General features: G+C 43.9%; 1 protein-coding gene across 6 annotated transcripts in view; it reads left to right on the plus strand.

The window, feature by feature from the left end:
- Positions 1-25,125, plus strand: part of ATP11B (ATPase phospholipid transporting 11B (putative)) — a 245,491-nt gene that overhangs the window by 101,556 nt on the left and 118,810 nt on the right. For all 6 annotated transcript variants that reach the window (XM_073626287.1, XM_073626288.1, XM_073626283.1 and 3 more), the window contains exons 10-12: positions 8,938-9,019; positions 14,107-14,257; positions 24,386-24,583. In XM_073626287.1, the coding sequence (XP_073482388.1) occupies positions 8,938-9,019; positions 14,107-14,257; positions 24,386-24,583 (431 nt within the window). The remainder of the gene's footprint in view (positions 1-8,937; positions 9,020-14,106; positions 14,258-24,385; positions 24,584-25,125) is intronic.

Below are 25,125 nucleotides of genomic sequence, written 5' to 3' on the forward strand. Positions count from 1 at the left end.
CAGTCTGCAGTCTCCCCCCCCTCCCGCCGCCATCCGGTGCTTCTCTGGGCCTGGAGAAAGAATCAGCCGGCGCCGGATGACTACAATAGAGATTTCTGGTGACCAGATGGTCACCAGTCATCGCTATGACCGTCGGAGGCCCGGGCGCAATGTTATGACGTCATACTTTCCAGCCTGGAAGAGAGATGTGGGGTCTTATTGACCCCGCATCTCTCCATAAAGAGGACCTGTCACATAGATTGCTATTACAAGGGATGTTTACATTCCTTGTAATAGGAATAAAAGTGATCAAAAAATAAAAATGCAAGAAAAAGTATAAAAATAAAAATTAAGTAAAATAATAATAATAAAAAAAAATAAATTTTAAAACGCCCCTGTCCCTGGTAGCTCAGAAGCGAACGCACACGCAAGTCCCGCCTACATATGTAAACGCTGTTCAAACCACACGTGAGGTATCGCCGCGTGCGTTAGAGCGTGTGCAACAATTCTAGCACTAGACCTCCTCTGTAACTCTAAACTGGTAACCTGTAAAAATTTTCAAAGCGTCGTCTATTTGTTATTTTTTAATTCATGAAACCTTTTTTATTTCCAAAAAAAAAAAAGGCGTTTGAAAAATTATTGCGCAAATACCGTGCGAGATAAAAAGTTGCAATGACCGCCATTTTATTCCCCATGGTGTCTGCTAAAAAAAACATATATAATGTTTGGGGGTTCTGAGTAATTTTCTACCAAAAAAAATTATGAGTTTTACATGTAGGAGAGAAGTGCCAGAATAGGCCTGGTATGGAAGTGGTTAAACACATTGCTAATAGTATTAGCAAAATTTCCATCCGATGCACCTCTAGCAGACATGATGCAGGAGATGGTCAGAGACTGCAGACATGATACAGGAGATGGTCAGAGACTGCAGACATGATACAGAAGATCAATGCAGCCTCACCAGTGTCCATCAAATGCAGCCTGCTTGTACCCAGCAGCCTCTCCAGTGCCCGTCATATGCAGCCTGCCTGTGCCAAGCAGCCTCACCAGTGCCCATCATATACAGCCTATCAGTGCCCAGCAGCTTCACCAGTGCTCATCATATGCAGCCTGCCTGTGCCCAGCAACCACACCAGTGCCCGTCATATGCAGCCTACCAGTGCCCAGCAGCCTCACCAGTGCCTGTCATATGCAGCCTGCCTGTGCTCAGCAGCCTCACCACTGCCCATCATATGTAGCCTGTGCTCAGAAGCCTCACCAGTGCCCGTCATATGCAGCCTCACCAATGCCCATCATATGCAGCCTACAAGTGCCCAGCAGCCTCACCAGTACCCGTCATATGCAGCCTGCCTGTGCCCAGCAGCTTCACCAGTGTGCATCATAAGCAGCCTGCCTGTGCCCGGATCAGCGGCGATCTCCGTGTGTCACAGAGCTGTGAATTGAATTGCCTGGGGCACAGTAACAATGTCCCGCCTCTTGTGATCACATCACACTGATTCAATGTCCCGCCGTCTATCACAGGAGGCGGGACATTGCTACTACGGCCCAGACAATTCAGCTCCATGACGCATGGAGTTTGCGGCAAGGGGAGGAGGAGGGAGTGGAGGACTGGGGCGCGGGTGACACTCTCACAATGGGCAGCACCTGGGGCGCACCCTGCCTCCTTTCAGTATCGGCTGTTTTTTGCTATCGGCCAAATGAAAAAACACAGTTTTCGGCTGATAATTTTCGGCGTCTGAAATTTCGATGCACCTCTAATGTTAACCCAAACGTTGAATATACCTTTTAAAAGCATTTTGTTATATACACTGGGGAAAATAATTTGATCCCCTACAGATTTTATAAGTTTGCCCACTTACAAAGAAATGAGGGGTCTATGATTTTTTTTTATCATAGGTGTATTTTAAATGATAGAGACAGAATATCAATCAAAAATCCAGAAAAAACACATGATAAAAATGTTATATATTAAGTTGCAGTTCCGTGCGTAAAATAAGTATTTGATCCCCCACCAACCAACAATAATTCTGGCTCCCACAGACTTGCTACAGTATGTGCTTATGTCGTACACAGATTAGTCCTGTCAATTTAAGAAAGTGCTCCTAACGACAGCTTGTTATGTGTATAAAAGACACCTGTCCACAGAATCTCTTCCTTCCATTCAAACCTCACCATCATGGGCAAGACCAAAGAGCTGTCAAAGGACGTCAGGAACAAGATTGTAGCCCTGCACAAAGCTGGAATGGCTACAAGACCATCTGCAAGAAGCTTGATGAGGAGGAGACAACTGTTGGAGCGATTATTCGCAAGAAATACAAAATGACCATCAATCGCCCTCAGCCTGCAGCATGCAAGATTTCCCCTCATGGGGTAAGGATGATCACGAGAAAAGTGAGGGATCAGCCCAGAACTACATGGGAGGAGCTTGTGAATGATCTCAACGCAGTTGGGACCACCGTGCCCAAACAAACCATTGGTAACACAATACGCCGCCATGGATTGAAATCCTGCAGCGCCAGCAAGAGCCCTCTCCTCAAGAAGGCACATGTACAGGCTCATCTGAAGTTTTCCAACGAACATCTAAATGATTCAGAAGGATTGGCGAAAGTGCTGTGGTGAGATGAGACCAAAATTTAGCTCTTTGACATTACCTCAACTCGCTGTGTTTGGAGGAAGAAAAATGCTGACTACCCAAAGAACACCATCACTACAGTCAAGCAAGGTGGTGGAAATCTTATGCTTTGGGGCTGTTTCTTTGCTAAAGGTACAGGCTGACTTTGTTGCATTGAGGGGCCAATGGACGTGACCATGTATTGTAAAATCTTGGATGAGAACCTTCTCCCCCCAGCCAGAACACTAAAGATGGGTCTTCCAGCAAAACAATGACCCAAAACATACCGCCAAGACAACAAAGGAGTGGCTTAAGAAGCAGCACATTAAGGTCATGGAGTGGCCTAGCCAGTCTCCAGACCCTAATCCTACAGAAAATTTATGGAGGGAGCTGAAACTTCGAGTTGCCAAGAAACCTTAAGGTGATACTAAAGTCTCGTTTGTTATTTTCAACAAAAAAAATAAAATGTTATACTTACCTGCAGCCCAGATCCTCTTCTTCTCTTGGTCCCTGGAAACCACCATGGGAGAACCTGGAAGCTTGAAATGAATGCCCAGTCTCGCTAGACTCCTAAGCTGTGCCGTGGACAGCGGAACTCTTGTACACGGCATTGGGGAGACAGCTTGTGAGAAACGCATATGCCGGTGATGTAATCAAACATTGCGGGGCGAATTGCAAGAAGAAACAAGTAAGGAGACTTTAACAGGCCGCAATCAATAACTTTATTAAGGATTGCAGTTTGCTGAAGTTGGGATGGAGAGTTTACAACCACTTTTTAACAATTTAGGGAAGATCTGTAAAGAAGAGTGGACCAACATGCCTCCTGAGATGTTTGCAAACCTGGTAACCAACTACAACAAACATCTTACCTCTGTGCTTGCCAACAAGGGTTTCTCCACCACGTACTATGTCATGTTTTTCTTGGGGATCAAATGCTTATTTTTCTCACTGAACTGCAACTCAATTTATAACATTTGTATCGTGTTTTTTTTCTGGATTTTTGGTTGATATTCTGTCTCTATCATTTAAAATACACCTATGATAAAAAAAAATATAGATCCCTCAATTCTTTGTAAGCGAGCAAAGCAGGGGATCAAATTATTTCCCCCACTGTATGCTCACTAGTTGTACTATGTTCTGACTCTACATCTTGCATGATCTGCGCTGTTTTCATGTAAAATGGTTACAAAAGTGCTACAAGTATAGAAAAGGTATACAATTTTGCAATGAAAATGTGTGTTTATGGTGTCTTGTCATTCACACATGCTGCATAGGGGTTTGAATCTTTGCTCCTGCTTGTTTCGATTTTTTCTCTTCATGTTCTAGTTGAGCTGCCCTGAACGGAGAAAAGAAGTTCAGCTCCCATGATGCAGTAGGAACGCTTATACACTCCTGTATATCACAGGAGCACTGTGTTGGCTGCTTTGTCAATCAGCACAGTGTAATTTAAAGCTGGGTTCACACTATTGCGATCTGATTTGGGTCCGGAGATTAGGACTGGCTCGCACATCTCCAGAGTGGCTCCGGTGCGAATTGCACAGGATTCCTGTGCATCTTTTGGTCCGTTTCACGTCCAAATTCAGCCAGAAATTCGGGCTGAAATCGGAACAGAAACGGTGAATAAGAACGCACCGGACTCCTGCTGTGAGCCGCTCCATGCTGCGGTGTGAATCCAGCCAAAAGCGTTTTTTTTTTTTTTTTTTTTTTTTTTTTACTGAAAAGCAGCTGCTTTCATGAACCATTTGCTGACCATCCTATAGCAAATTTACTGCTACAAGGCGGCAGCTCTGCACCGGATCACGTGTGTGTGTGTGTGTGTTTGCTACAATGTAAAGTAGTGAGTGTACAGCTTGTATAACAGTGTAAATCTGCTGTCCCCACAAAATAACTCAACACGCAGCCATTAATGTCTTAAACCACTGGCAACAGAAGCGAGTGCACCCCTAAGTGAAAATGTCCAAATTGGGCCCAAAGTGCCAATATTTTGTGTAGCCACCATTATTTTCCAGCACTGCCTTAACCCTCTTTGGTATGGAGTTCACCAGAGCTTCACAAGTTGCCACTGGAGTCCTTTTCCACTCCTCTATGATGATTAAAACAAGTAAAAAAGGCGCAATACATAAGTACCTCAACCAATTGTTCCTCATAGTCCAAGATCAAGATATATGTATAAGGACAGATGTGTATATATATATACATATATACCATAAATCGGTCAGGGCTGCCACCAAAAAGACCCGGAAGCCAGGTCCAGTGTGCTGAGAGAAAAAAACAAGGAGAAAGGGGCGCCACTGAATATGTATCAATAACACTTTAATAGTAACAAGCAGTATCCACTCACATGTAGGACTGAAAAGTAGAGTTCAGGTACATCTCCGGGTGAAGGAGAGAGAGGAGGACTACAAGTAGCAGCAAGTCCATATGCTGACATCACATCATGGCCATCAGGGATGAGTGGTAGCTGTAGTAGCTGGACTACTGTAGTCCAGTAGACACACCAGCAGAAGATAGAATCACACAGGAGGCCGTCGAGATGGTGTGGGTTCCGGGGGTGATAATAGCGGCACTCCTTTATCATGCATAATCAAGATGCTTGATAAAGGAGTGCCGCTATTCTTATCTATAGTGAGCCGACTCAGAAACGCGTCGCACAGTAGTGACGTCACCGTCCGGCGCCCACTCTGTGCTTGCTATCCAGGCCTCGTTCCGGCTCCGACCGCACGGCCGCGCTACTTTCCATCACGGAAGCCGTACGAGGCTACGAGGATCCCGCAGCACAGCTCTGGCTTTGGCGTCCTTCCTCACCTCACCCCCGGAACCCACACCATCTCTTGACGACCTCCTGTGTGATTCTATCTTCTGCTGGTGTGTCTACTGGACTACATAGAGAGCCTGCTACCACTCATCCCTGATGGCCATGATGTGATGTCAGCATATGGACTTGCTGCTACTTGTAGTCCTTCTCTCTCTCCTTCACCCGGAGATGTACCTGAACTCTACTTTTCAGTCCTACATGTGAGTGGATATTGCTTGTTACTATTAAAGTGTTATTGATACATATTCAGTGGCGCCCCTTTCTCCTTGTTTTTACTCCTCTATGATGACATCACGGAGCTGGTAGATGTTGGAGACCTTGCGCTCCTCCACCTTCCGTTTGAGGATGCCCCACAGATGCTCAATAGGGTTTAGGTTTGGAGACATGCTTGGCCAGCCCATCACCTTTACCCTCAGCTTCTTTAACAAGGCAGTGGTCTTCCTGGAGGTGTGTTTGGGGTCGTTATCATGTTGGAATACTGCCCTGCGGCCCAGTCTCCGAAGGTAGGGCGATCATGCTCTGCTTCAGTATGTCACAGTACATGTTGGCATTCATGGTTCCCTCAATGAACTGTAGCTCCCCAGTGCCGGCAGCACTCATGCAGCCCCAGACCATGACACTTCAACCACCATGCGTGACTGTAGGCAAGACACACATGTCTTTGTAGTCCTCACCTGGTTGCCGCCACATGCTTGACACCATGTGAACAAAATACGTTTATCTTGGTCTCATCAGACCACAGGACATGGTTCCAGTAATCCATGTGTTTAGTCTGCTTGTCTTTAGCAGATGGTTTGTGGGCTTTCTTGTGCATCATCTTTAGAAGAGGCTTCCTTCTGGGATGAAATCCATACAGACCAATTTGATGCAGTGTGCGGCGTATGGTCTGAGCACTCACAGGTAAGGATGAGCTCCGGCGTGTTTGCACACTCCAAGTGCCGAGCCCGCCAGGAAGTCGGCACGGCGCTGCTCTAATCACAGGCAGTGAGACATTTCCCAATCTCTGCAGCCTCACATCGGGAAAATGTCCCACTGCCTGTGATTAGTGCAGCGCCATGCCGATTTCCTGGTGGGCTCGGCACGTGGAGTGTGCGAACACGCCAGAGCTCATCCTTACTCACAGGCTGACCACCCCCCCCCCCTCGCCCATTCAACCTCTGCAGCAATGCTGGCAGAACTCATACATCTGTTTCCCAAAGCCAGCCTCTGGATATGACGCTGAGCACGTGCGCTAAACTTCTTTGGTCGACCATGGTGAGGCCTGTTGTGAGTGGAACCTGTCCTGTTAAACTGGTGTATGATATTGACCACCATGCTGCAGCTCAGTTTCAGGGTCTTGGCAATCTTCTTATAGCCTAGGCCATCTTTATGTAGAGCAAGAATTCTTTTTTTTAGATTCTCAGAGCGTTCTTAGCCATGAAGTGCCATGTTGGACTTCCAGTGACCAGTATGAGAGAGTGAGAGCAATAACACCAAATTTAAACACACCTGCTCCCCATTCACACCTGAGACCTTGTAATACTAACGAGTCACATGACACCGGGGAGGGAAAATGGCTAATTGGGCCCAATTAGGACATTTTCACTTAGGCGTGTACTCACTTTTGTTGCCAGCAGTTTAGACATTAATGGCTGTGTGTTGAATTATTTTGAGGGGACAGCAAATTTACACTGTTATACAAGCTGTACACTCCCTACTTTACACTGTAGCAAAGTGTCATTTCTTCAGTGTTGTCACATGAAAAGATATAATAAAATATTTTACAAAAATGTGAAGGGTGTACTCACTTTTGTGAGATACTGTGTGTGTGTGTGTGTGTGTGTGTGTGTGTGTGTGTATATATATAATATAGTATGTGTGCTCATGCACTTATGCCTGCAGGGTGCACGCACGCGCCGTCGCCATTATTCACAGCGGTAGTCGATCTGCAGGTGCCGTGCACTCAGTGTCCACCAGCACCTGCCGATTGTCGGGCAGAGACTTAGAACGGAGCTTTGCTTATGTAAACAAGGCAGATCTCGACTGATGGGGGAAGGAATGGATTCTGTGTTCCTGCTAAGCAGGAACACAAAATCCATCTCTTCCCCTAGTAAAAGCAGCACAGAGTGTACACAAAAAACACTGGCTAGGCATACAGTTATCCCTTTGATCGCCCTAGATGTTTAACCCCTTCCCAGCCAGTGTCATTAGTACAGTGGCAGTGCATATTTTTAGCACTGATCACTGTATTCTTGTCACTGGTTCCCACAAAGTGTCAGTGTCCGTTTGTCCGCCACAATATCACAGTCCTGCTATAAGTCGCTGATCGCCGTCATTACTTTTGTAAAAATGTCATAAATATATACCATAGTTTGTACACGCTATAACTTTCACCTAAACCCATCAATATACACTTATTTGTATTTTTTTTTTTTTTTTTTTTTTTACCAAAAGCATTGTAGCAGAATACATATTGGCCTAAATTTATGAAGAAATTTGAATTTTTTTTTTTTTATTGGATATGTTTTATAGCAGAAAATTAATTTTTTTTTTTTTTTTTTTATTTAGTCTTTTTTTCTGTTTGTAGTTCAAAAAATAAAAAAAACGCTGTGGTGATCAAATACCATCGAAAGAAAGCTCTTTGTGGGGAAAAAAATGACACAAATTTTATTTGGGTACAGCGTTTGTCTAACTACCTTACTTCCTGCCCGCCCACCATCAAATGGCGGAGTGGTGCGGCTCTCATTCTGGGACGACGTCATATGAGCCTGGAACATGGCGCGACTACAATCTCGGCAAAGAGCCGCAGCTCTTTACCCATGTGATCGACTGTGTCCAGTCACAGCTGATCACATGTAAACAAGGAAGTCCCATTTATCGACTTTTCCTCTCTCACACTGATGGTGTGAAAGGTAAGGAGAGCTGATAAGTGGCTTCTCCTCACAGGAAAAATGTGTAAAGGTAATCAGGGCACTGATCATCAGTGCCCTGATTATAGTAATGCCACTCTGTGCCACCCATCAGTGCAGGAGAAAAATTACTTATTTTAAAAATTTCCTGACAGAACAAAAAAATTTTTTCCCCAAAATTTTTGGTATTTTTTTGTTCGCAAAAAACCCAGCGGTGATTAAATACCACCAAAAGAAAGCTCTATTTGTGTGATGAAAATTATACAAAATGAATTTGGGTACAGTGTTGCATGACCGCGTAATTGTCATTCAAAATTTGACAGCGCTGAAAATTGGTCTGGGCAGGAAGGGGGTTAAAGTGCCGTGTATTAAAGTGATGCATCGCAAAAAGTGGCCTGGTCATGAAGGGGGGTAAATCTTCTGGAGGTCAAGTGGTTAAGGTAAACATTGTTTCTATTAGTTGCATCTATCGATTTTAAAACTGCATTCTGCTTTGAAACCAGGCTTTATTTCTTCTATGTTTGTGGCTGTGCCTACCACTAAACTGTTAGCACAACATATAAAGCTGTTTGTAAAACCCTGATTCTTGCTACATATGGTATGTGATTCCTAATGATATCCTTTCTTTTACATTTGTCTTGTAGGAGTGGCTGTATACACTGGAATGGAGGCAAAAATGGCATTAAATTATAAGAGTAAATCACAGAAGCGTTCTGCTGTAGAGAAGTAAAGTATCTTCATTTTAAATTCTAAAAATACCAACTCTCTGAAAGTATATCTTTGCATAGTGATTGGTGTGACTTCCGTATCCCCACCTGACCCTGCTGAGGCCTGGCAAGTGGATAGTGAATTGTTTTACTGGTTTTGTGCAAGTTCAAAAACATACCAGTTAATCCTGCCTAAATCCAGAATGCTTATATTTGTTTATATCAAACAATGTCATCAACTTTCCCGTTTCTTTTCTAAAGACTACAGAATACCTTTGCCGTATGTGTGGAAAGGATGAGAGGGGAGGGGGGCCCTGTACTCTTGTCCTTCGGGGGCAAGGCAGCTCCTCCATAGAATACAGTACATTGTTTGGGCTTTGTTACCCTAGGACAGAGGCATGTTAGTGATAGAACCACCTTTCAATGCAATTACCACTCTGAGTTAGAGTATATAAATCCTGGAATTTTTCTCAGTTTTCTCTAGGTGTGGCTAAAGATTCCCTAATGAAATTAGATTTCATCTTTGACTCAGCCATTCGAAGATATAAAGGTTCTTGATTTTAAACCGTTCTGTTGTAGCTTTGATTGTGTGTTTGACCATCTAAACACTGCATGATGTCCAATATGAATTGCCCTGTTATGAGATCACATATATATTTAAAAATCGCCGTCCTGTTTTTACTGACCATAATGATATGCCTCATTTCATGTACGTTTGTAACTGCATTTGCTGGCCCCAGTCCTATTAAAACTGTGCATAGATACTAGACTAGATCAGTAATAGCAAAGAAATACTTTTATGATTGTGCTGAAAAATCCAAGTTCATTTATATATAAAGATATTTACAACCCCTATTCCGGAAAAGTTGGGACGCTGTGTAAAATCCATATAACAGAATGCGATGATCTGCAGATCTCATAAACCCATGTTTGGGTTTAACATTTGATATGTTTTCTATTTTCTATTGTGAATTACAATAGAGGATAGAAAACATATCAAATGTTTAAACTGAGAAAATTTACAATCTTAAAGGGGTTGTAAAGGTATTTTTTTTTTTTTTTTTAAAAATAACAAACATGTTATACTTACCTTCACTGTGCAGCTCGTTCTGCACAGAGTGGCCCCGAACCTGGTCTTCTGGGGTCCCTCGGCGGCTGTTTCAGCTCCTCCCCGCAAGCATTTACCACCTTAATGCGAGCTCCCTCGCATGGTGGTGAGTGCTTGCGGGCGCGCTCCCGTGATACAGCCGGCGGCTATAGCCGCTCGCTGTATCACTCGGCCCCGCCCCCCGGCGCGCCGCGTCATCGGATGTGATTGACAGCAGCGCGAGCCAATGGCTGCGCTGCTTTCAATCCATCCACTGCAGCCAATCAGCGACCAGGCTGAGCTGCAATGAAGATGACGAGGACGAGCAGCGAAGATTCGAGGCGTCAGGTAAGTAAAACGGGGGGGCTGGGGGCGGCGGTACTGTCAAAAGTTTTTTCACCTTAATGCATAGGATGCATTAAGGTGAAAAAATTTTTACCTTTACAACCCCTTTAAGGAAAAAAAAAGGTAATTCTGAAATTCATGGCAGCAACCTGTCTCAAACGGTTTTGGGACAGGGCAGCAAAAAGCTGGCAAAGTAGGTGGTACTAACCCGGAAAAGCTGGAAGAACGTTTTGCAACTAATGAGGTTTATTGGCAACACATCAGTAACATGATTGGGTATAAAAAAGGCATCTTAGAGAGTCGGATTGTCGCAGAAGTTCACTGATCTGTGAAAAGCTGCATGTGGAAATTGTTGAACAATCTTAGAATAATGGTCCTCAATGTAAAATTGCAAAGACTTTATATCATAATCATCTACAGTACATGATATCCTGAGAAGATTTTGAGAACCTGGTCAAGGCTGGAACCCAATATCAGGTGCCTGTGATCTTCAGGTCCTCAGACAGCACTGCATTAAAAACGGGCATGTCTGTCATGGACTTCACTGCATGGGCTTCCAAAAATCACTGTCTGTTAACAGTTTGCTGTGCCATCCAAAAATGCAAATTAAAGCTCTGTCATGCAAACAACAAGCCATATCTGGGTCAAAGCTCATTTAAAATGGTCTGTTGCAAAGTGGAAAAACTGTTCTTTGGTCAGACGATTCTAAATTTTAAATTTTTTGGCAACCATGGGCACCATGTCCTCCAGACTAAAGAGGCAAGCAACCATCCAGCTCATCAGTGATCAATTCAAAATCCTGCATCTCTGATATGCGGTTTAAAATGTATGAAATTGGCAGCTTGCACATCTATGCTGAAAGATATATCCAGGTTTTAGAGCGGGATATGCTTCCAGCTAGACAACGTCTTTTACAGGGAAGGCCTTGAAAATTTCAGCAGAACAATGCTAAACCGCATACTGCATCTATGACGATAGCATGGCTTTGTAGTAGAAGTCTGGGTTGTTAATAGGTCTGCTTGCAGTCCAGAATTTTCACCAATTGAAAATATTTGGCACATCTTAAAACGAAAATTACGACAGACACCCACAACCAGTGCTGGGACAAGGCCATTTGGTGCCCAGGGCAAAGATGGCAAACTGCGCCCCCCCCCCCCCCCCCCCCTTTTTAAGAAAGAATCAATGTAATTTCAAAACAAGGATATACTTAAAACAATACAAATTCAATTAGGTTTAATGCGATAGAAACAGAGTTCACTCACACCTTTTAATTATATGTACAGTCAGGTCCATAAATATTGGGACATTGACACAATTCTAATCTATTTGGCTCTATACACCACCACATTGGATTCCACCACTGGTCCACAGTGGGAGGATTCCCCCTTCCACCTGGAATGTGTAGATGGGGGAATTGGAACATTCTTTTTTTTTCATTCAACCTAATAGTTGAATGAAAAAAGTGATCAATGTATGGGCAGCCCAAGAGCTAACACTAAGATAGTTTAACCTCTTGACATCCACGCTATAGCTGAATGACGGCCACAGCGCAGACCTGAATTTCCGGGAGTGCACGTGCCCTGTGCGCGCTGTGATCACCGAGTCACTGAGTCCCGATCCCCTTACAATGTGATCAGCTGTCAGCCAATGACAGCTGATCACATGATCAAAACAAAAGCTCTGTGATCGTTTTTTTTTTCTCCTCACGCTGACAGCGCGAGGAGAAAAAAAAGCTGATCACCGGCTCATCTGCAAGGGACATCGTTCCCAAAGAGGAAGAGCCAATTATGCCTCATCTGTGCCACCTGCCATTGCCACCTACCTATGCCCATGAGTGCCACCTATCAATGCCCACAAGTGCCACCTATCAATGCCACCTAGCAGTGCTGCCTATCAGTGTAACTGATCAGTGCCCATTATTGCCACCCATCAGTGCCGCCTCATCAGCGTACATCAATGAAGGAGAAAAATTACCTGTTTTAAAATTTTATAACAAAATATAATAACTTTTTTTTTTTTTTTTTTTTTTTTTTAAATTCGGTCTTTTTACATTTTTTTTTAACAATAAATAAAAACCACAGAGGTGATCAAATACCACCAAAAGAAAGCTCTATTTGTGGGGAAAAAATGATAAAAATTTCATTTGAGTACAGTGTTGTATAACCACACAATTGGCATTCAAAGTGCGCCAGCGCTGAAAGCTGAAAATTGGTCTGGATAGGAGGGGGGTTTACGTGCCCAGTAAGCAAGTGGTTAAATCTCAGCTGTTTCAGTGAGAACTGGCTGAGATTAGAACCATTAATGGACAGGCTGAATGTACCAAGTTGATCAATCAAATTGGATACAATCAGCCTGCTGGATATTCTTATGATTATCACTAGTGGTTGCTATATCTGCTAGTGATAATCACTGTTTGTGGGGACAATACAATTGCTCAGCAGAAGGGATTCCGCTGTCAGCACTGACTGAGCTGACAGGGGAATCGTGTCAATTTCTTTCCTGAAATCTGTGGTTACTGGAAAGAAATTTGTACCATCTATTGTCTAACTGAAAGTGAAAGTTAGTGAATATCTTGAAAGAACATGGGGGGGGGGGGGGCAGATGGGGGATGGAGATAAGGACAGTTCAGTGATCACTGTGTACTGTAGTGTGCACATGACTCACCCAGGTCCAGGCTGGAAGCTCAGGCATCTTTGGCACACAGGATTCTGCAGCTTTTCATATTTCCCGCCCACACATCCCTTCTCTTCAGATACATCTGCACGTCGGGGATAGTGTGGGCGGGGCGGGAAGTCACTGGAGGAGCAGAGGTGGGAGGAGCTGTATTCCTCCCTGATCTCCCGTCAGTGAGGGGGGAGGTGTTGGTTCGCTGGGCTGTGTAAGTGTCACAGACACTACAGAGCTGCAGCCACCAGTCTCAGTATTTACAGACTGATTCTCCTGTCCTACGGACAGGAGAAATCAGTCTGTTTCTTCATAGTTACCAAGATAATGGGAGGCTTGTCCGCCCCTCCCCCTGCTGGTTCAATCCCTCCTGAAGTCACACTCCTCCCTACCAATGAGGGGGAGGGAGCAGATCGGTCAGAGCGGCTCTCATATTATGCTCAGTCAGCGAGCAGAGGGAGGGGGAGAAATCCGCCCCCTCTCACACTGCGCCCAGGGCACCCGTCCCTCTCGCCCACCCCTTGTACCGGCCCTGCCCACAACTGTTGAGCAGTTAAAATCCTATATCAGGAATGGGACAACATTACTCTCTCAAAACGGCAGCAACTGGTCTCCTTAGTTAACAGACATTTACAGAGTGGTGTTTTTAAAGAAGAGGGGATGCTACATTGTGGTAATGATGGCCCAGTCCCAACTTTTTTGAGACTTCTTGCTGCCATTTTTCAAATTGCCTTATTTTTTCCTAAAATGGTATAGTTTCTCAATTTAAACATTCAATATGTTTTCTATTGTGAATAAAATATGGGTTTGAGATTTGCAAATAATTGCATTCTGTTTTTATGTAGATTTTACAAAGCTCCCCAACTTTTTGGGAATTGGGGTTGTAGAAAAGATTGGTAAAGCTTTTATTGCCTAATTAGTGGGGTTTGGTCCAAAAGAACTTTTTTTTTTTTTTTTTTTTTTTTGCGGCTATATTTTCTTCGTTTTCTTATCTGTTGATCAATGTTTAGGTCCATGAACACTTTCTTGCTGGTATATTTGATCATCCTGCTGTTTGAGGCTATTCTAAGCACAATCTTGAAGTATGCCTGGCAAGCTGAAGAAAAATGGGATGAGCCGTGGTACAACCGAAAAACTGAACACGACAGGAATAGCAGTAAGGTTTGTACAAATGTCGTCATTTCTTGTGTAAATGATTGCTAAGTATATCTTGCATCTAGCATGATTGCATACCACTTCACGTACAAATGCAGAGCAGTGGGTGCTTTTCTTGTATCTGCTCTGTGAAAATGTTATGGCTTTTCTTACAAAAAAAAAAAAACAAATATAGTGCTACATGTTTAGGCTACCTTATTCTTAACTCCCTGTAAGTAACCACAAAATAATTAGCCCTAATCATCTTGATTTGGATGTATGATTGTGGGTGGTCAGAAGAACTAATAGCTGAGTCTTTTCAGTGAAGTGCAGTCATGAGCCAGCCTCGTTTGACCTTTGTTGCTATTTGGTCTGCGCTGTGCTATTATGGGTCACACGCACTGTGCTCGGGTATCGCAGCTGGCTTCTATTTGAGTTGCTTGGACACATATAGTATTGAATATTTACAGTTGGACCTTGTATTCTTTTTCTTGCATTTTGTTCTGAGTAGAAAACAAGAATAAGTAGAGATTACAAATCTGGAGTGCACGAATATTCAGTATTTTTTTTTTTTTTTTCCCCCAAAATCCTGAGATCACTAGCTCAACTGATAATACTGTCTTTGTGCACATCAGGTGTTAGGGTAATCATTGATAGGTGTGTTTTAGTTTGGTGTATAGTCCCGAAAGGATTTTTCAGTTCTTTACAGAGAACATGAAATCCGTGACTATACTGGCATAACAATGTCATAGTGTTTTTACATATTGGGGTGATGGCAGGCTTTTTTCTGTTCTGCAAACATTTGTTGTTGTTTTTTTTAATATTTTATCAATACAAAACCAAACCCAACCGGTATAAATTACAAATTACATTACCAAAATACATCATATTAATATCATTTAACCCGGATCCCCCCACCCCGCTCCTGCAGAAGGTTACAGAGGGGGACGGCCTACACTATTCCAACCAGTCTCATCTTGATCTCCCGCCCTTTATACAACATTTAAAATCTCCTCTAGGTAACTCCAGGTCTTTTTAAATTTTTGCCAACCTGCCCATTTGTCCATCCGTTCCTCACCCTCGTCAGGTACCAATCCCCTGCTGTCCATACTCTCGACATTGTATATTTCATTTATACAAAAGAGCCAATCTCAAGTGTTTGGACTTGTCGGATCAAGCCATTTCGTTGCTATCTGCCTCTTGGCCGCATCCAGCATTATAGGGACAATAGAGGATTGGTATCTCTTCACCGACTTCACTGTACCATGGAAAAGACACACCCATGGATCCTCTGCAATAACTTCCTCTGTAATTTCCTTAATCAGTGTTATGATTTTTTTCCAGAATATTTTAATAGGGCACTCCCACCAAATGTGGGCCATTGTTCCTAAACAAACGCACCCCCTCCAACATGTATCAGATTTCGTACTATCGATTTTGCTTAACTTGTCTGGGGTGGCATACCATCTTGCAAGACATTTGTAATGAATTTCTGTTCTCTTAGTATCAAGTGCCGAATAATGTGCCAACTTCAATATCTTCTCCAACGTGGATTTGCTGCATTGTGACCCTAACTCCCGCTCCCAATTTTTGATGTAAGGAGGCACCTCCAGCTCCGACCCCTTCCCCAGAATCCTATAAATTTGAGCAATAGAACCCCCTGCTTGCTCCCTCACACAGAGCTGCTCAAGTGGTCTATACTCCTCCTCGCTTCTAAGTGGTTTCGGTAGCTTATCTATAAAATGCGAAAGCTGGTGATACCTCCACACATCCATCACCCACAACCCTGGTTCAGCCCTTAACTCGGCAAACGTGCGTATTCTCCCCTTGCTTAAAAAATTTTTTAGTTGAATACAATCATCTTTTAACCATTTCCCTCCCACCTCCCTCATCCCAGGCTCAAAAAATATATTGTTTTTCATATAAATCAATGGTGAATTGTGTGTCTACTTATTCTGAATGTGTATCTGGTCCCAATATTTGAGAGTGTTACTTGTCAATACCGCCGTGTTTGTGCCCAGAGCTCTATATTTTGGGGGATTAAGAATGTGACCTAGATCCGTGTTACTCAAATAGTGTTCTATATTGACCCATCTCTTCTCCGAATCCTTTTTAGACCATTCGATAACTCGTGACAATACTACTGATGAATAGTACTTATTGAAGTCGGGTAGAGCTAGTCCACCTTTTTTTTTTTTTTTTTTTCCCCCCTACTCAAAACTGCATAGGACATACGTGGCTTTTTGCCACCCCAGACAAATTTTGCTATCGAACTTCGTAAAGCTCTTAAATAATACTGAGGGAGAGGGATAGGCAACATCTGAACTTTATACAGTATTTTGGGTGTCAATATCATTTTGACCGCATTCACACGCCCAAGCTATGAAAGAGGCCTCAATGATATTCTTCTGACTTCCTGCCTAATCTCATCCAGCAGCGGAATGTAATTTTTTAAGTACAGTTTTTTAAATGTGTTAGATAATTTTATCCCTAAATACTTAATTTCCTTTTTCCAGGGAAAAGGGAACACCTCAGCTAGGTGGGCCTCCTCTTGTTTTCCCACACTGATATTCAGGATCTCCGACTTCCTCAAATTTATTTTAAAATTAGAGATTTCCCCATATCTTCTAAGGATCCGTAACACATTTGGAAGGGTGATTCTGGGGTTCACAATGAAGAACATGACGTCGTCAGCAAATGCTGCGAGTTTACATTCCTCTGCTCCTATCTTCACCCCACTACAGTCTGGATTGTTACGAATAGTGGCTAGTAAAGGCTCAAGGGACAAGACGAACAGAAGAGGGGAAAGAGGACAACCCTGTCTAGTGCCGTTTTCCATATTGAAGGGTTTTGAGAAAGCCCCATTTACCCTAACGGAAGCCATAGGGTTGTTGTAAAGTATCTTGACCCAAGAGATGAACCTCGGGCCAACCCCCATTTCCAAAGTTTTCATCATAAACCCCCAGTCTACCCTGTCAAATGCTTTTTCCGCATCCACTGACAGGAATAGAACTGGGGGCCCTCCCTGTTTGCTGGTTTCCAACAGAAGCGCTGCTCGAACCCCATTATCCCTGCTCTGTCTCCCGGGCACAAAACCTGCCTGGTCTGCATGTACCAGGGTGGTCATTTTATCCTTCAATCTGCTTGCCAGCACTTTCACATAGAGTTTGACGTCTGCATTCAGCAGCGAGATGGGTCTATAACTCGAACAGAGCCTAGCATTTTTCCCTTCTTTTAGTATTAATGTGATCGACGCTGCTAGTGCTTCTCTCTCCATTTCGCAGTTGGCACCCAACTCATTCCAAAAATGACAGAGCCTAGGAACAAGGATATGTTTCAATTTTTCTAAGTATAGAGTAGTAAACCCATCTGGACCTGGGCTCTTGCCCTTTGGGGAATTTTTCAGGCCTGCCAAAATTTCCTCCTCCTCTATAGGTCTATCCAGGGTAAATCTCACTTCCTCGGTTAACTCCGCTACCCCCGCCCCCCTCAGAAATTCCTCAGCCCTCCCCATACAAGTTGGGTCACCTACTCTATGTTGCCCAATGGAGTATAGGGCCGCATAAAACTTTTTAAACTCTTCTGCTATGCCTTTACTAGTCACTATTATCTCCCCTATTTTGTTTTGTATTTTTTCAATAACGTTCCGGTCCCTTTTCTTTCTCACTAATCTGGCCTTGTGCTTGCTCGACTTATTCGCCCAGAGATAGTTGTCCTTTGTTATCTTATTGAGAGCTCTTTTGGAATTCTGTTCCATAAAGTCCCTCAGCTCCTCCTTTTAGCGGCTAGTTGGCGGAAGCCGTCCTGATTCTGCCCCTTCGACTTTTTATGGACCTGTTCCAGTGAAAAAATTTCCTCGATCAACCTTTCCCTTTCTTCCTTTCTCTTTTTTTTTTTTTTTTTTTTTTTTTAATCCTGCTCCTATGGAAATGAGGACCCCTCTAATATACGCTTTATGCGTTTCCCATAAAATGGAAGGGGAGACCTCTCCTGTATCATTTGATTTAAAGAAAAAATCAGCTTCTTCCTGAACCCCTTCTATTATTTTTGGATCCTTCAGCAAGTATTCATTCAACTTCCACGAGAAGGGTTGTCTTTGCCTTTCTGGGATCCTCACCTTCATCGTGACCGGTGAATGATCTGAAAGCGATAATATTTCTATTCTGGTTTCCTCCACCCACTCCAGAAGACTGTGGTCCACAAATATGTAATCTAATCTTGAATACGTCCCGTGCACAGGGGAGAAGTAGGTGTAGTCTCTATCCTTAGCATGCTGCAACCTCCATGCGTCCATCAGATGGCAGCGAAACAGCCGCCGCCCGATTGCGCTAATTAAGGCCTTCCTTATCCCCTGGGCTCGAGACGTACTATCCAGATCAGGATCAAGGTAAAAGTTGAGGTCCCCCGCCAACACTACCTCCCCCTCCCTAAACTTCCCCAGCTTCATCAGCACCTGTCCCAAAAATACCGTCTGATTTTTATTGGGGCAGTAAACGTTCGCTAGAGTAAACGTTTTATTCCCTATATTACCCTTCAAAAAAATATAACGACCATCCGGGTCCGTCACCCTGTCCACCAGTGAAAAATTAGAGGCCTTCGAAAACCCTATTGCTACTCCCTTCGATCCCTTAATAGGCGTATCACCATAAAACCATTGGGGCAAACCTGGGGAGAACAGCCTAATTCTAGAATCTAAGGCCAGATGGGTCTCCTGAAGAAATACTATATCGGCTCCATAGTAAGTTCCTTTAGTATTTTATGTCTTTTTGTAGGCGAGTTTAATCCTTTCACATTATATGATGAAAATTTGAGATCTGGCATTTCGATCAATCTATCCCTTCTCCCCTACCGGCTGCTCCCCTGAGACCCACCCTGCAGGAACGCCCTTCCCCACCCCCCTCTTCCCTCCTCCCACCCCCCCAGCCCCCCCCCCCCCCTGCCCCAACCCCCCCTCACCCCGGCTGCAACCCAGCCCCAAGCCCGCACGTAAGGGATACTCCAAGTCCCATACTGCGCGCCTCTTTTCCAGGGGTGTCGCTCCGATGACAACTCCCGGTGCCCCCCTGCCCTAAAATAGGGCGGAGGGGGGCAGGAGAGGCGGAGAGCCAGCTCCCCGACCAGGCACCACAACCTCCCCAATCCCCCCACCCAGCAACAGCCTCCCTACTTCCACTCTCCCCCTTCCCCCCGGCTGTAACCCAGCCCAAAGCCCGCACGTAGGGGATATTCCCAATCCCATACTGAGCGCCTCCTTTCCCGGGGTGACGCTCCGACGCCGGCATCTGGTACCCCCCCCCCCCCCGCCCTAACATAGGGCGGAGGGGGGCTGGAGGGGCAGAGAACCAGCTCCCCAACCAGGCAAAACAACCCCACCAGACCCCCCCACCCTACAACAGCCTCATAATATCAAATACATCCCTCCCCCCTTAATCCCCAGTCCATACATTTTTATAGCTTGAGTCCAGAGTCACATCCCATGGGTTTCCCAGAACGAATGGCAGAGAGGGAAAAAAAGAAAAAAAAACACACACACCACCCCCCCCCCCGGTTAACCCTCTGAACTCCATTAACTGTCAAGCTGGGGCTCTTTATAGTCAGCGACTCTCCCTTCTTGCCACGTCAGGGATAGGTATACCCAGACTGTCACAAAAGTCCTGCATCTCTTCCTGGAATCTCATTTTATAGGATCTCCCTTCCTTCAAGACGATCAGGGATGTTGGGAACCCCCAGCTATACTTTAAATTGGCCCTCCTAAGTTGTTCGAGTAATGGCCTCATCTGCCTTCTCTGCGTGAAAGTTCCTGCCGAGAGGTCTGTAAAGATCTGTAAATTTTTACTTTCAAAGCATATCGGGGGGGGGGGGGGCCCCCCCTCAGGTTCTTCCACATTTTTTCTTTATCCTCATATGCATGAAACTTCACAATTACGTCTCTGGGGATGTCTTGTTTTATATTTGGGGGTTTCCTCACCCTATGGACCCTATCAATCCTTAGGGCCTCCTCTTCACGCCTGCCCAGGATGGGGTTAAATATTTTTCTCATCTTCTCCCCCAAATCCTCATTCTGTTGCTCCGGGATGGATCTGATGCACAGATTTTGGCGCTTCTTTGCTCTTCAATACCGCTGCTAGCAAAAGCTCCTTCTGGCTCTGGATCTTCCCTGGGCCTGTCACCCTGTCCCCCCTTTTGTTTCTGCTGGTCTTTCTTCTTATCTTTTGTTCCTGATTGTTTCGCATCCATTCCGGGGCTTTTTAGACTTGCTTCTTTTAGATATTTTTGTATAGAGCTGGTGTTCAGACTCTCCCTTGGGTTCTGGGGTTCCGTTGCTCTTAGAGACCGACCTCTCATGCTTCAACCTCCTACCCGCTCTTTACACCTAATGATTGGTAAATATATTATGCTTGTGGTTTCCAGGCCTCCACCTCCCAGACTTTTACACTACTCCGCAGGACTGTGTGCCCCCTCCCACCCAGGGCGCCTGCCCAGCAAACATTTATTACACCAGAAAAGTCCCAGCGAAGTCCCGGGCCTTTTCCTTTCCCTTCCTTCCCCTGCCTTGTACCTGACAAACTGGTAAAATCATGGGGTGCACCCCTGCTTCCCGATTCCTGGGTCTTGCTTGCCTAGTTCACAGGCTGCCCCACATACTGCACCATTGGAAGCGGGAGGGGAACAGGAGGGACAACGGCTCAGTCATAGAGGCTCAGTCAGAAATAAGACAGGAAAAAAGAAGCACGTGAAATTCCTGATCTCTTGTGGCCCTTAATCCCTGTTCACACAGGTTTTGTTAAAGCGTCCAAACTCCATACCACATTATTCTTTCTTGTAGGTATTCAATATTAATTACAGCAAAGCAAGACTTTTCATACCTTTGTCTCCAACTTCCCCGCATGCCACCGGCATAGGATGCCCAAATGCAGTTACATTGTTTCAGCTGCCACGTGAAGGGTAAAAGGCACTTAATATTGGTTATGGTGGAGGCGAGATCTAGCCAGTAAAACCTCCAGGACGGGCTCGGAAATTTCTGCTGTCGGCTCTTGCTTCCGCACTCCGGTCGGAGCTACTAGCCTCGCCAGAGTCCTTCCCTCCTTAATTTCTCGCTGTTTTACGCCCGGAACTGCCAATGACCCGTCTCTGATCCTGCCGCTCTGCCGACCGAGAGGGTTTTCTCCAGGCTTATGCTGCTGCTGACATTTTCAGGGCTGGGAGGGTCATGCGGACCTACGGGGATTGTTCTCCTGGGCTCGCCTGGACATACCGTGGGCTCTCACCCCGCTCTAGCGTCTCCAGGACGATCGGGGCAGCTCATCTCCAGCCCTCACCCCAGCGCCGCCATCAGGCTCCTCCCCCGTTCGGACGTCACACATCAAGTCCTCATCCCCCTGCAAACATTTGTTTTGATAGCATTTAAAAAGCTGTTATTTTTTGCTACCTGATTACTGTGTGCGTCACACATTAAATAGTTACATCATATTTGGGTTTCAGTACTTCTTTAACACTGCCAGCACACACTTACTGGTGAGAAAAACACAAGCACTTTGTATGCATGTGTGATTATTACCCTAACTATGTAAACAGAGTGGAGTATAGTTACTTATCTGACCGCATTTTTACACTGTGTATAACACTGACAACCTATGCCTGCAAATTTGTACAATGTGTCTGTAGCTAGCTTAATCTATCCACCTAGTGCATTAACATTATTGTAAGAAATAAAAGCATAATGTACTATAGCTTTCCCTAGAAGCATTTTCTCAACAATGTACACATTAAACTGAATGCAGTCTGTTTTTCAGAACACAAATTATTATGGAACACATCAATAAAGCATACAGTCATCCCATTAAAATGAAACACAAATTAAGTACATATATTGGAGGACAAATCACTTGTATGTTTGTTATAGTTTTGAAATGTATACACCACTGTCGCATCACAGACAGAAGAACGACAGCACTCTATTGCAGTTGACTGTAGATTAGATAGTCATATCCTCTATCCAGCCTGCTGAATGGACAGTGGAAGAGCAGCCACTAACTGTTTTAAAGGGCATTTGTCTGCTCATTCTGCTCTTTTATTCTATATTCCCATATTCATTGGCAGCACATTTGCAATGCAACACCTCTACTTGTCTCCCAGTCCTGCAAATTCCTCAGCCAGTCTGAGCAATGTTGTATAGGGAATGAGGTGGATACCAAGTCCAATCCAGGTTCTAGTTGCATTTATAAACTATAAAAAGCAATACATATATATCTTGTACATGTAGGCTATTCATAGACCCTGGGTTATAGGATTCTACAAATAATAATGCTTAAGGATCAAGTAAAGGACCTAGGTCCCTAGGCACAGGGTAGCTGGTATAAAAGAGGCTTTTGTGGCTTTTTAAAAATATATTAAACTTTTATTCTCAAAAATCCTCAAAATACACTGTGAAAAAATAAACAGTAACCCACCCCTCCCAAGTTTGAATTAAAGACAACATTGTCTATTGATGCACCCTGAAAACATCACCCCACATATCTGTGCCCACCATGGGGCCAAGAGCGCTGTGCCAAATTATGGACCTCAGTGTCATCTTCTCAACAGACGTCTGCACAGGTGCTGGCCCATAGAAATACCCCCTCAAATAGCTGGGTTATATCACTGAGCAGTATATAAACCTGTTACTAAAGTAGACTGTTGCCAGGCAGACAGCATTCCCTGGTAAGGGGTATGGATGTAAACCAAACGGATGGACCACAATGCTTGAGGAGCTCAACAGCCAAGTGTTAGGCTCGGTTCACACTACCTTGACTTGGGATCTGACTTTTGAGACCCCCAAGTCATGTGACATGTGAAATCCTATGTTAGTCTTAATTAGAGCTGTCTTAAAGTGGTTCTAAAGTCAGAAGGTTTTTTTTATCCTAATGCATTCTATGCATTAGGATAAAAAAAAAAAAACCTGTGTGCAGCAGACCCCCTAATACTTACCTGAGTCCCATTTCAATCCAGCAATGTTGCACGAGAGTCTCCGCTGTCCAGGACTCTCCCTCACCACACAGTGTTTTTTAAAGAGGATTAAAATGCAATGAAGCATAGAAAAATATTTTTTGTAAGGCAGCCCATATATGTGTCTTCCCCCACCCCCCACCCCCCCCCATATCCACACATTTGATATGGATGGGGGAATGCTTCCCCCTGAGTTATGTTCTGACAGAGTTCCCAGCCATCAGAATACACTAATCAGTACTGCCAGCTATAGCCGGTGGCACTAATGGATTGGGAAAATTCCAACAGTGTGGTTATACAGAAGTCAATTCACCAATTTAATTCTGTACAACAGCCTGCCATACTTGGATCTAAATTTGTCCGATCCCGTCTGATCTGGCCGAATTTCGATCCATGTATGGCTGACTTTAGTGGGAAAACTATTTTATAGACCGTGGCTAAAAATACATCTCTGCTAGTGTATACCTAAAAACATGAATATCTTTCTTTTTTTTTTTTTCCTCCAAATAACATTTTTATTAAAGTTTGATGTTGCGATACAAAATAAAAAGGTACACAAGTTCAAAAGGTACATATCGTATTGTGCAACAATACTTTCAAGTATTCACACATGAGTACTAATGCTAGACTTAAGGACTGCTGTAAGTATTTATCTAGCATTACCGTTTTGTCAAACATGCATCACAGTTTCGTTTAATAAACTGTAACATCTTGTATATAGCTGTAAGAGTCACAAGAATACTCTATATGAAAGGAGGGGAGGGTAAAGGGGGGAAAAAAGTAATCGAAGTAGCTTTCATTATTTTTTTATCTGTTTAGGGTGGGTCCTCCCGAAGGTGCCACAGCTCCCCAGACCTTGTTATGAGCCTCCAGTCTGTCTTGAATCCTTGCCGTCATTTTCTCCAGTTTAGGGCTATAAGACAGCGTGCTGCTGTGAGGACATGACGTACTCGTTTTTTTTTTATAGGGTGTGGGGATCTTTAAAGGTGACAGGCCTAGTAGGACAAAAATTTGGAATATCTTTCATTTTTAATGGCCTTACCTCTTGCGAAGATGGTCCATTTACATTTTTTTTATCTAGTTTGCTTTTGGTATCTGTAAAAATGTTTCTGTAGTTATGTGTTTATTTTGTTATATTGCACTAATACAGATTTCCTTTTTTTTCACCAGATATTAAAATTTATTTCTGATTTCCTGGCATTCCTGGTTCTTTACAATTTTATCATCCCTATTTCACTGTATGTAACGGTGGAGATGCAGAAATTCCTTGGTTCCTTTTTCATTGGTTGGGACCTTGATCTTTACCATGAAGAAAGTAATCAGAGAGCTCAGGTGAACACTTCTGACCTGAATGAAGAGCTGGGACAGGTAATGTGGCAGTTTGTAAATGAAAAACCATATGCAATGTAGAGACAGAAGTTTCTCCATAGTTGATTAAACATCATTTTCTTTATACCCATCCAAAGTGACAGGCTATAGGCACAGTTGGGGTAAGAACAGATTGCTTTATTTTTATCCCTTTTTAGACACACATTTTCCACACTAACTTCCCAAAATTTGAAACTGCCATTAAAATAAGGAATACTATATAGCTTAGGATGCCTGTATGCACCAGTCCACATTCAATGGGAAACTGCCTTCCTGTAGTCATCTACAAAATCCATAGTGCATGACAAGATTGTGTGTCAGATTCAAATGTCAATTCAATTTTTATAGGTCCTAGTTCACCTCACCCAGCACTTTGATAGAAAATGTGACCATATTACTCAGATGATTCACCAAAACACTTCTATAAGTTCTTAAGTGTCAATTTGCAAGTAGTATACAGATGCATGTCAATTCAGTAACCACTGTGGTTCCTGTATGCTGCTTGTACGCTTGCCATTGCACAAATTCTGTCCAAAGTTTCC

Source organism: Aquarana catesbeiana, linkage group LG04 (genome assembly GCF_042186555.1).
Source record: "Aquarana catesbeiana isolate 2022-GZ linkage group LG04, ASM4218655v1, whole genome shotgun sequence".
Classification (NCBI taxonomy): domain Eukaryota; kingdom Metazoa; phylum Chordata; class Amphibia; order Anura; family Ranidae; genus Aquarana; species Aquarana catesbeiana.